This window comes from Vipera berus (genome assembly GCF_964194415.1).
Source record: "Vipera berus genome assembly, chromosome: 7".
NCBI lineage: Eukaryota > Metazoa > Chordata > Lepidosauria > Squamata > Viperidae > Vipera > Vipera berus.
The window spans coordinates 20,768,698-20,781,510 of record NC_138209.1 but is presented as its reverse complement, the minus strand read 5'-3'; the positions used below and the strand labels follow the sequence as shown (position 1 = coordinate 20,781,510).

General features: G+C 37.0%; 1 protein-coding gene across 2 annotated transcripts in view; it reads right to left on the bottom strand.

The window, feature by feature from the left end:
* The window catches only part of NFKB1 (nuclear factor kappa B subunit 1), a 76,278-nt gene that overhangs the window by 11,728 nt on the left and 51,737 nt on the right, over positions 1-12,813 (bottom strand). For both annotated transcript variants that reach the window (XR_014027094.1, XM_081332649.1), the window contains exons 13-18: positions 10,863-10,952; positions 9,408-9,569; positions 7,403-7,544; positions 3,094-3,208; positions 2,323-2,524; positions 328-497 (exon numbers count right to left, since the gene is read on the bottom strand). Coding sequence is in view for 1 of the 2 variants with exons in the window: in XM_081332649.1 (XP_081188775.1) it covers positions 328-497; positions 2,323-2,524; positions 3,094-3,208; positions 7,403-7,544; positions 9,408-9,569; positions 10,863-10,952 (881 nt within the window). In the remaining variant the exon portion in view is untranslated. The remainder of the gene's footprint in view (positions 1-327; positions 498-2,322; positions 2,525-3,093; positions 3,209-7,402; positions 7,545-9,407; positions 9,570-10,862; positions 10,953-12,813) is intronic.

Sequence of the window (12,813 nt, the reverse complement as noted above, 5' to 3'; positions counted from 1 at the left end):
AGCATCAATATAACTACTTTCTACAATACTCTCACAGATAACCAGAATGCCTGGATCCAGATAGGGGAAACACAATAATGATATCAGATGCAATATGAATTCCAAAATAATCATAAAGGGGATGCTCCTTGTTTTCCGATTAGTTAAGAACAAAAGCAAGGATTGCCTGTGTTTGAAGGAAATATTTATGTACCATTATTGTAGGATGTGATGTATCACTACACTCTTCCCAATTTTATAAAGGTGGGAGGATTATATAGAGAAGAATGGCTGCTTCTTTCAAAAGAGAAAGGAGAGATAGAGAGATTTTGCCCCCATAATGCTCACCTCAAGCAGAAGGCATCCTGCCATGGAAATACTTCCTTGTTCAACAGCCAGGTGCAAGGCTGTCCTTCCAGATTTCTGTTCCTGGATATTGACATCAACACCAACAGCAAGGAGTTGTCTGAGACACAGCATACTGTTTGCAATAACAGCTAAGTGAAGGACTGTCAGGCCTGAATAATAATAATAATAATAATAATAACATCAATAAGAAAGAAAGATAGAAAGAAGAAAGAAAGAAAGAAAGAAAGAAAGAAAGAAAGAAAGAAAGAAAAAGAAAGAAAGAAAGAAAAAGAAAAAGAAAGAAAGAAAGAAAGAAAGAAAGAAAGAAAGAAAGAAAGAAAGAAAGAAAGAAAGAAAGAAAGAAAGAAAGAAAAAATGTGGCTAATTGACATGGCAATACCAGGGGAAGTAGAACAGAAGACCAAGAATTGGAGATCAGAAAATATAAAGATCTGAAAATATAAAGATCTGAAAATCTTGTGGCATAAACTAGCTATGGTAGGTCCAATGGTTATTGCCACACTGGGTGCCATATAAAGAAATCTTGGACAGCACTTAGAAAATCTGTGCATTGACAGAATTTCTATGTACCAACACTGCTGGAATCTGCAGATATACAACACCATAATATTGCAATATCCTAGATTCTTGGGAAGAATTCAATCTGCATGAATGCCAACACTACCTAAAGTACTGGCAGTTGTAATTTCACACAGTTGTGTAAATAATAATAACAACAACAACAACAACAGTTTAGAACAACTCACATCCTGTGACAATACTTTTAACAACATCTCTCTATCCCAGGTCCCTGGGAAGGATTCACTATGTGGATAAAAATGCCAAATCCTATCTAAACATCTCCCTGGCCATGCAATCAACCATAATAAGACATAATCAGGCAAATATTGTATCCGGAAAAAAACCCCTATGGACAGGGAAAGTTGCCCTTTTTCTCAAGACAATTTTTCCTGAAATTAATTTTTTCAAAAGTGACCACGTTTCCATTTTCCAAAATGTTGAAGTTACTTAAGAAGAAACGTATAGTCAAGGCTATGGTTTTCCCAGTTTCAATGTATGGCTGTGAAAGTTGGACCATAAGAAAGGCTGAGCGTCAAAGAATTGAGGCTTTTGAATTATGGTGCTGGAGAAGACTCCTGCGAGTTCCTTGGACTGCAGGGTGATCAAATCAATCAGTCCTAGAGGAGATTAACCCTGACTGCTCTTTAGAAGGCCAGATCCTGAAGCTAAAACTCAAATACTTTGGCCACCTAATGAGAAGGAAGGACTCACTGGAGAAGAGCCTAATGCTGGGAAAGATTGAGGGCAATAGAAGAAGGGGACGAGAGAGAATGAGGTGGCTGGATGGAGTTACTGAAGCAGTAGGCGTGAGCTTAAATGGACTCCAGAAGATAGTAGAGGACAGGAAGGCTTGGAGGAACGTTGTCCATGGGGTCGCGATGGGTCAGACACGACTGCGCAACTAACAACAACAAAAAAAAAGAAGAAGAAAACACAGGGGCTATAAAAAAAGAGGTCCTGACATATTTCAGGACATATTCCTGAACATCTATGGCAGAATTGGTCAAAATGAACCCCGAAATACCAAATTTCAGATGGGCAGCACTGTAGGATAGAAGCAGTGGAAAGTTTCTTTTGGAAAGTTTCCATCAAGAAAATAACAAAAAATAGCAGGGACAGAAAAGAGAAGAGATGGTACACTGACATGACATCCTCCTTATCATTGTCTTCTTATAGGTTAGGCTCAGTTTTGTTCAGTCTTCTCTAAAGCATCTTTGGTTGTACAGTTAAAGAACACTGCATAGCTATTGATGAAGGAGGTGGTAGAATAATGTGTTTTGTTTCAAAATGTAAGCATTAAAATACAGAACTTCCTTGGAAATCTAAATTGTAATGAAATAATGAATAGCTCTTGAGAAAATAATAGGACAGCACTATTGATCCATTAGAACGATATTCCTGATACTTGCTTACCGTCCCCGTTAGGAAGGTCTCTCATCCCAGATGCCTCTTTGTGCTGAAGCAACATACTTAAAACTGCCTCATCTCCTTGCTGAGCTGCCAAATGGAAGACAGAATTCCCATGGCGATCCAAGAGGTTCACGTCGGCCCCAGCTCCAAGCAAGGCTTTCACAATCCCCGCTTGCCTTGTTATAACAGCCAAGTGTAAAGGAGTCTGTTTAAAAAAGAAGGAATGGGAGAAATAAAAAGGCCATCAGAATTCCCCCCCCCCGCAAATCTGTTTTTTGCATATGTGTTTACGTCTGTGCATTTGAAATCATTCTGACTCCTCCCAACTGCCTGGAATTGTCCCTGCATTTTTTTTACAACAGTTTTGGAAGTGATGTCTCATTTTCATAGGGTTGAGAGACTGACTGGCGTAAACCTCACCCAGCTAGCTTTGTGCCTAATGCAGAGTGGATTTTAGATTCCCAGTTTTCAACCTGGGGCCTTAACTACTGCCTCAAACTGGCTCACTTTGCACACATGTACCCATTTAAAACTCTACGAAATATAAAGTACAAACATGGAAATTAACTGATTATTAACTGATTATTAACTGATGGATGTGTAGGAAAACCTGTAGCTTAAGAACAGTAGAAAAGTAATACTGAATGGGTCACATGAGTTTCAGTTGCAGACAATATGTCCTCTTGCAAATTTCACTGTATCCTCTAATATAGTTCCACTTAGGTCCAGAAATGAACTGGTTTGTGTATTACCTTCTTCCCAGTGTTTCCATACCTGGTAAAGATCATTTCTCACATTGAGAACATCAGCAGCATTCATATTTGCTATTACTTCTAAAAGGTTCTCCACCAGTTCCGTGTGAAGGTGAATAATTGCCAAGTGAAGAACACTGGTATTGATTAAAGAAAAGAAAGGGAAAGACAAGAGTTTTCAGAAATATTATCAGAAGAATAAATATATTGCAAATAATTTTCTTTACTTAAGCATTTTTGCAGAGTATAGAGCTCTCTATGAAAATGGGAGTGCCTTTTCTAAGTCAGGAGTTTTAATGACAAATAAAGCTTCATATTGGTAGAATGAAATTATAATCCTTACTTTCCAGAAAGGTAGTCACAGTTTTGCTGCAGGCAACAAAGGGCAATCTTGAATACCTTTAAAACCTAACATCATGTACAACAGAATCAAAATACTTAGTAAATTCTGTTGAAGTGGACTATCCTTAATCAATTTAAGCCATCACAAGCCTCCCCAGGATTTTTAACATCAATGCTTTTTAATTTGACAGTAACACAGTTAGAAATATTGTAGATGGGCACAAGGTAAACCACTACAATTTGCCATAAAAGAGAAGTATGATTTGTATATAATCTGTGAACTTCAGAGATAAAGTAGTTTTTTTAAACTATCTCTCATGAAATGATTTAGGTTTTTTGATAAACTATTGGGTAGGACTTAAGATCTGAAAGGCTGAGAACTGCACCAACTTGAAAGGGAAATTACACTTTCTTTTAGACAGTTGCCTACTATTGAGCAGATCTTTAATGTTTTTGTCTTTAAGGTATATTCAGAAATGTAGCTAGAAAAAGAGAAGTAATGAGGGGAAAAACCCCCAAAACCACATTTAATATGTAAGATGGAATATATTACGGAAATCCAACCTCCTTGTTTTACTATATTGAGACCACAATTTCTTATTTCTTTAAGTACATTTGGTTCTCAGTCATTCATAATTAAAAAAGGAAGGTTAGGAGAAACAATCTGAAGTTCCCACAATTGCCTATATAAAAGATCCCCTGATGTGCTTCTAGCTGATTTAAAAATTGAGTTTAAAACTGCCCATCTCCCTCTACTTATCCACTATTGCTTAATCACTTTTCAAACTTACTTTTTTAGACAAGTAATAAAAAAATGCATCAAGGATGATGAATAAATCTCCCAAACTATTTTTTGAATTAAAAAAAAAATTAAGATTTTTTTTTGAGGGAGAAAGAGGGAATGGAAAGGCAAAGACACAATCAACATAAATGGTTTGGTGGAAAATGCAAGAACAAGGAGCAACATTTTCAAAAAAGCTACACCCAATCTGCTCTCCTTTAACTCCCATCCTGTTTGGCTGTCCTGAGCAAAGGTGATTTTTGGACAGTGTGTCAAGAATTGTTTGTTTGTTTTTCATTTCCAGCATGAAATGCTGGACTACAAGTTGGCTCAGGGGATCAAAACATTTTCTCCTGCATTTCTTTTTCAATAGCAGCCAGTCAGAGGTCTCTGCAAACTCAAATATAGCCCTTGATGGTGGAAAACCCAAAAGTACTTTTCCAAAAGGCAACTGGACTTTCTTGATTTTTTTTCCCCTTAAAAACATTTTGCTTCTCATCCAAGAAGCTTCTTCAGTTCTGACCTGGATAACTGAGACTCTCCATAGACATCGATGATGGAAAGTTTAAACTAGTCTATGGCCAGATGAAATTGGTTGCAAGGAACATACAACTCAATTCTTAGAAGCACTACTCAAGACCTCAGTCTATTTCCAGTCATAACCGAAAGTGCTGGTTATGAACTTATTCATTCTTCTTCGTTATGTCTAAAGCATATATCTAGTTCCAAAAGACAGAATTGGTAGCCTGATCAATGATTCCCACTTAGTGACCATAGGTTGCTGGATTTCAACCTCATCACGGCCACAAAGATAAAAGTTTCCAATGACAATGGAAGTCAAATCTGTTACACCTATCCCTAAACAATATTTTAATTTAATTGTATTGTTTTATATTCCACCCTTGAATTCAAAATAAAATCTACTTGTAAAAGAGAAATCCTGTAATGAAGAGCAAACTGTGTAGTTCTTGTTATGTCTAGTTTGGCTCCCCTTGCTGTACAGATCCATAATTATTTTTCAAGATATGCCTTGAAGCAATGGCACATTGATTAACAGTATGGATAGTCTTCTTTCAGAGGCTGGGAATTCCCCAGTAGAGTATATTTTCCTACGAGGAAAATACATCTAACTGTTGCCCTATCTCATTCAGCTCAGAGAAGCATAGACTGCAGGTGGTGAGATTCATTGTAAGCCAACCTATAGATTTTTAAGAATAAATTAAGCATGTTTGTATGGCAGCTTTATGCTGGTCATTTGAGAGAGGGAAAAAGAGTCTTGTCTGAGGTTAAACTAAGTTGCTCCAGGCAATTGTCTCCCTTCACTTCCTGGAAATAACATATTCAACCTGAAATGACATCCCAGAGAGACCCCATGATAACAAAGCCTCCTACAAACTCCCATCACTTTTCTTATGGCCACACTTAAGGCTGTATGTGAAAAGGGGGAAGAAAGCAACGTGAAGGACTCCAGTTTTTCCATAGAGGCATTAACCCCAATTGTGTCATTGCTATTAATAATGTAATGTGATGTGACATGATGTGATGTGATGTAATGTATCTCAGGTATTAATATAGTTTGAAGAAGTGAGAAAGGAAGAGACAAGCCTCCAATCCTTCATTGCTGGGGTTCAGAGGATTAAAAAATAAAAATCATGTGGCATTTCTAACTATCTTATATTAAGTATTGCCAACATTCAAGGGATAATCAACCACTGGGGAGAGGATGGCTGCATTATTTGTGCCTTGTGAACACTGCCTAAGAAAATGTAGCAAGATGTAGCATGAATAGAATTCCAGTATGGTAATCAAAATAGGATTTCAAAAGATCTAAGGAAGAGGAAGCATATATTAAAAAGAGGTCATAAATCAAGATCACAACATTTTCACAAAGCAAGGAATTGGTTTAATGGAATATGCAAATCTCTTGTACTAGAGATGTAGAAATCACATTGATCTGAGCTAACTCTTTGCAACAACATTATTACCACTGGCCACAACGAAAGATCTTTCACAATGCTTCATTTCTTTTAAACAACTTTTAAATCATTCTTTTAATTCATAAACCTTATAGGCTTCCTCCCACATTTAAGTGTTGGGGAAGTGCTGGTAACATATGATCCTTGTCAATTTCTACAGCTTCAGAGTTGAGAAGCTTCCTGTTCTGCATTATTTGAAGGAAATGGTAAGATTAAATATCAAAGCCTGATGTTTGGAAGAGGAGGAAAGGTAGACTCCTCCAATCAAATAACCTTCCAGATATATTAGACTCCAACTCCTGTCATGTCCAGATAGAGTGATTCCAATATTATCTTTTTTCCCCAAATGTAAATTCTTCAGTACTTTCTGGAAGAATAATTGATTTGTATCAGCTGCAAGAGATGCAACTGCAAAAACCTCAAGCCTTAAGGCATTCTGGAAAAAGATTGGAATGAGGAATGAGTTCTCTCTGGTCTAAAAAGCAAAAGGAATTAAAGCTGAAGGAGGAAAAAGCCCTCTCATCCTGTTTTGAAACGTTACATATAGAGATGAGTCAAATCATTTTGCCTCTTTCTCTCTAAATGAGAAGTACCTACAATGAATCATTGGAATGTTGCCTCATTTTGGAACCATTATTTTCCTTTCTGTGTCATCTCAAGAGAAGAATATGACATCTATTACTTGGGGAAAAATAAAATAGTGAGAATGATACCTCAAAAGTTAAAGTGGTTTACCTAGAAACAATAGAAAAATCAGTGAATTTAATAAAATTTACTTTCAGGCTAGTACAGATGGAACGGCATCTTAAACAGAGAGAGAGAACCACAGACTGCTGCAGAGGATAACTTAGCAAGCATCAGTACTGTATATGTTATGATGCATATTTTATCACTCAACCTTCCTCTTCTGCAGAGGACCATGTACTCTCTGCCTTTAACATGAAGTTCTGTGTACATTGGCCCTAAAGTAAATGTCATTGAATAGATTGAGACTTGCATGATAGGCTGCAACACAACTATGAAAGGGCGGAATCGACGTTGTGATATTAGAACACTTTTTTTCATTTGGATATCATTGTGGCTAGCTGTAAACATCTTTGAGAAAGTTGTTTTTCTAATAAAAAAATAAAATGGAAAACACAGAATTTGGGAAATTAGGGTTTCCCCATCATATACAAAAATGCCACCCCATCATGTTATACAAATTTGGCTTTATGATATTACATACTTACTTATCGCCATTTTCGTCCTGAACAGCTGTAAGGTGGCGTTGTACTGCCAGAAGCATCTTTACATCTCCTGTGACTGCATAGTCAAAAAGGGCATTAGCGTGTCGTTTAGCGAGTTCCATGGCTTTTTCCAAAAAGAAGGCATCTGTAGGGAGCAGAATTATAATTTACAGTTATAATGGAAACATATAGCCAAAATTTCTGAGTATCAGTCAGATGAAAGAGAATGACTCTATACATGAAAATCTCTATACTTCAAAAGCATCCTACAAGAGACCACAGAAGTTGTAATCCAAAACAAAACTACTCCATGATACCGGTAGCTAAGCCAAAATGATTGCATGCAGGTTCTACAAAGATGGAATCTAGTAAAAAAAAATTACCATAGCCAATCACAAATCATCCATGTCACAAACAAAAAAATGGTAAGTTCCAATATAAATGTATTTATTGCATTCTGTAATTTATTCAATACACTAAATTATTCAAGAATCTGGAGAAAAGTAGAAATAGGCTTGGTCCCAAAACTCTAAGGCTCCAGTAGGCGTTGAAGGAGATGAAGAATAATTGAGAAATATTTTCTTCCTTTTCTCAATGTGTTTCTGATGGCCCACTAAACTGAACCATCCTAGGTTCAAGCAGCACCATGACTAGGTGCAATCGTAACAATGGTTCTACTATTTGTGTAGATGTGAAATTTCTATCTCAAGGCATTGTTTTCTTTGAAACTGACAAGCCACGGACAATGATACAGTAGGACAATTCCAGCTGTCTATTGCTGTTTCCCTCTGGCTAATTTCACCTTTGCTTGCTTCAACAAAACTGCTATTCCTTTGGGAAGAGTTACGGTGCAGAGAGCTGCAAAGAAACACAACAGCCTGGTCTCTGGTGTATTTGATGCTGGAATCAAAAGGGCTAGAAGATTGAAAGGCTGTTTACCTGACAAGGGCTCAAAGAAGGTACAGGGGCTTTAGATTCTCACGTTAAATAACAACTGACATTCCTCTCTTTTTTTTATACAGGAAAACCTTAGAAAACCATTAAAGCTGTTTCACTGCTTGGTCACAAAAGTACCCACAAAGTTTAAGATTTAATCAATTGTGCTTGTTAATTAATGTGAAGTGACGTGCATTGTACGCAATTGCACAAAACATTCTTTGATGCATAATCTTTGTTTTCTAGGACATGTTTCACATAATACATTTACTTCTGTGAAAGGGAGGATTGGCAAGTTCCTCTCTTCCAACAAGACTTCGCATAACCTTTGAAGACTCTGCTTCAAGTATTCTTAACACTGAAGTTTAGATGGACAGCAAGAAATGTAATTTCTTTGGGGCACTCAGATTATGGATTCCCCCCCCCCCAATATTACTCAGCTTTTGTTAGTCTTCAAACACTAAGTAACCATTTTGTTCTCTCATACCTCCATGGTTTTAAACTCTATTTATACAGGTTTAAATTCATATCCTCCCTTTTTTATATATTTAGCTACAATCTATTGATCACTGCAGCGTTGGTTTATTTAGTTATTTAGCTGATGTTGCATTAAAGTGTTATAAAGTCAGCTAAAGTTAGGCTCAGAAAAGGATAAATTAAATCATATTAATAAATGCACACATGCACTCAAACAATTAAGTGCACATACATTTTTACACATGTGTACATTAGGATTCTTATGTCCAAAGACTCAAGCATGTTATTTCTTGAACCAAAATGGAATTTTAAAGCCAGATTTATAAAACTTAAAGCAGCACACCAGTCATTTCTGGATGACAGGTTATAATAATAAAACAGCACATTTTAAGATACAGATGCCTCTAGTAGTTCTGAATAAATAATTAGAAGATGCCTGAATTAGAAAACTGATTTCTCAGTTTCAAAAAATGATCAGATCTGACTATCTGCCGTTGCACATTTCAACTAAGAATTGCATTTAAGAGTCAAGGCTTCATCTGTACTTCACCTTCCTAAATAATTGCAAGAATGCTAAGTAAACTTTTCCAATTACCTTGTAAATGAATGTCAGTACCAGCCTCTTCTTCCATCCCAGAAACCAAGTCGGGGCTGGTTTCGCTTTTATCTTCAATCTCTACTTTCTCCTTGACTTTCTTGTTGTGTTTTTTGTTACAGCACATTTGGTTCTCCCCTTTGGGCGTGCCATTTGAAACTCCTTGAAAAGGGAGAAAGATGGAGGTTTTTAATTAAAACCCAACAAAACCAGTGGGCATATTGCATCAGAGTATAGATGGCAAAGGTTCTGGCTTGTCCTCTGTTACATTCAAAGTGAGAGCCAAGAGAAGCAGACATCATTTTCCACCAATCAAAGACATTGTTTCATAAAGTTTTTGGAACAACCAATCTAAATGCCCAAAGGGCTAGCCATAAGTGATCTGCACCATTTTCAGATGTAATTGGCTATGCTACACCTCACTGCCCTCCAAGTTGCAGCTGACTGCAACAAGACCTCGCTTCAAGTGGATGCTGGTTGTGTTTGTGTTTGAGATTATGAGGATGATTATCTGGAAAGATAAGGATAACTTTTCTCACTGTAGATTCTAACTTTCCTGAAGTATGCTCTCCCCTGCAACACATGAGCTTCATGAGGACCCAGTTTGTTGGGGGCAATAAGCTGACTTTGTAATAATGCCGCTGGGGGGGGGGGCGCGAAAGCCCTAATAAGCAGGCATATACATAGAATGAAGGCTACTGCTAAGCACATTTGATTTGTGCTTAGATTGTAAGCCGTCCTGAGTCTTCGGAGAAGGGCGGGATATAAATGGGATTAAAATAAAATAAAAATAAAAACTATTCTGTTGGCTTTCATGCTATTTTTGGTCTAATTTTTGTGTAGATTTTCAGAAGAAAAGATTGCCTCCTTTCCTCCGCAGGCTATATTACCATTCGCTACTACCACGAATAAAAACATTTGGATTCTGGATTTTTATAAAAATATAATTTTTAAAAAATGGATTTGTCTTTTACACACACCAGAGATGTTTCAAGAAAGGAACTGAGGCAAAAAAGAAAAATGAACAGAAGGTGGTGATAAAGAGAAAACTGATGGCTCATTTAATACTCTACTTGGTGCTATCTTTTTCTGTTTCTAACCCTGGCTTTGTCTGCTCCTAGTATTCAATCTAGGTCCTATTTAAGGGAATCCAATCCAATTCAATCCATGCCCCATGGTAACTATGAACTGGGCAAACCCATTCTTCCCTTTTTCATATTCCCTTCCTAGGTTGTTTGTTGTGCAGGTATTTCAGATTGTGTGGCCTTGCAACAAGAAGCCGTCAAACTTTCTTTACAAAGCCTACACATGTAGGTGGAATTAAATACTATGAAAATTACATGAATTTGAGTAATCGCATTTTTTAGATTACTTGACTACTCACAGTAATAACACAAAGAGTAATATCCCAATGCATAACAGAAATGAGGGGGGGGAATGTCCTTTGATTTTTACCGTGTTTCATTCCTGCACCACTTTTGTTTGTGCTGGAATGGAAATGCATTGCGCCATAACTGGAAAACCCATATGGTGGGTACCCATATCCTAAAAGAAAAAAAACAGATTAAAAGACACATCATTAATTGTAGTTTTTTGGGGATGAACATGATTCACAAATAAACTATGACTTACGACCACAATTGAGAACCAAAATTTCTGTTCCTGAGACATTTGCTAAGTGAACATTGCCCCATTTTATGACCATTCTTGCCACAGTTGTTAAGCAAAGTTAGTTGCTAAGTTAGTAACACAGTTGTTAAGTGAGTCTGGCTTCCCCATTGACTTTGCTTGTCAGAAAATCACAAAAGGTGATCCCTTGACCCCGGGACACTGCAACCGATATAAATATGAGTCAGTTGCCAAGTGTCCGAATTTTGATCATATGACCCTGGGGATGCTGCAACAGTTGTGTGAAAAATGGTCATAAGTCACTTTTTTCGGTAACATTGTAACTTTGAACGGTCACTAAATGAACTGTTGTAAGTCGAGGACCACCTGTACTGATTCAAGTGTAATATGCAATAGTTCCAACTGACAAAATTACCTGCAGAATTCTTAGTCTGATGAATCTCTATGGAAGTATGTACATTTTTTGTGCGTGACAAGGAAAAAAAAATCCAGATTATAAGTAATAAAAAGAAACATAAAGAAGGCATTTTCTCATCTTTTAAAGCAGGGGTGTCAAACTCAATTTCATTGAGGGCCGCATCAGCATTGCGGTTGCCCTCAGGGGGCCGAGTGGGTATGGCCTGGGTGGGCGTGGCCTACTGTGTGGGCGTGGCTAAAGTGCGTATGGCCTACTGGATGGGCATGGCCAGCTCTACATCATTCGCATCAAGGGTGCCTATGGGGGCCTGGGCAGGAGTGGGACAGATCTGAGGGTCTCTGGCAGAAGGAGGGTCTCTGGGCCAGGGCCAAGGCAGTGGGGGCCGTTCCCTCACTGTTTCCAGGGTGGCTTTGCGGGCCGCATGAAACCACTTCGCGGGCCGGATCTGGCCCCCGGGCCTTGTGTTTGACATGTCTGTTTTAAAGTCAAAAAGTGTCATCTATAGATGTTTATAGCATGTTCGTGTCACGTCATCTCTTTCTAATTTTATCATAAACAAGAGAAACATACATTATTTAGACTAATTCACTATCTATAGCAGACAAAATAGAAATCTAAGTAGTACAATCCACATAACAAAGATAATTCACAGGATTCAGGGTCTCAGAGGTATAAGAAGAAGCAGGCTATGCAATACCTATGCTTAATATGTTGCTTTCCATGGATATTTCATTATAAATATAGAAAGATTAAAATACATGATTTAAACACATATGAAAGCATGCTTTTAAAGCTTTACTATATACTGTATATAATAGGTTACACAGTATAAATAGGTCTGACGTTAACTATGCATAGGTCAGTAAAGTAATTTTCTTGCAATTATAGCAAATACTATTATAGCAAATATTGGTTTTTTTCCCCTTGGGAGGCCTTTTGGTGTAGTTTATCAACAATCTAACTTTTATTCAAGGATATATGTTATTATTGCACATTCTATTAGCATTCACCCAGAAATGCACTATCAGGTATGGTGTTTATCACTGCAAATATAAGCCAAAGGCTAAACATTAATTTACTTTTAAGTAATACTAATTCAAATAAATAAGTACATTTATTTATTCTTATTTAAGAGTTCAATATGGATGGTAATGTTTGCCCAACAACAAAACAATAATTGCTATATCCACAGAAAGAAAATGTTTATACATATACATATACATATACATGTACAGGTCATAAAAGAATTAATAACATACTGGACCTTCACTAATAATTCTTTTAACTAAAATGAGAATGATTTTTATAAAGTTTGAATACAGTAAGAAAATTTGTCAGTTTGTCTTGTCTTGTTTTATA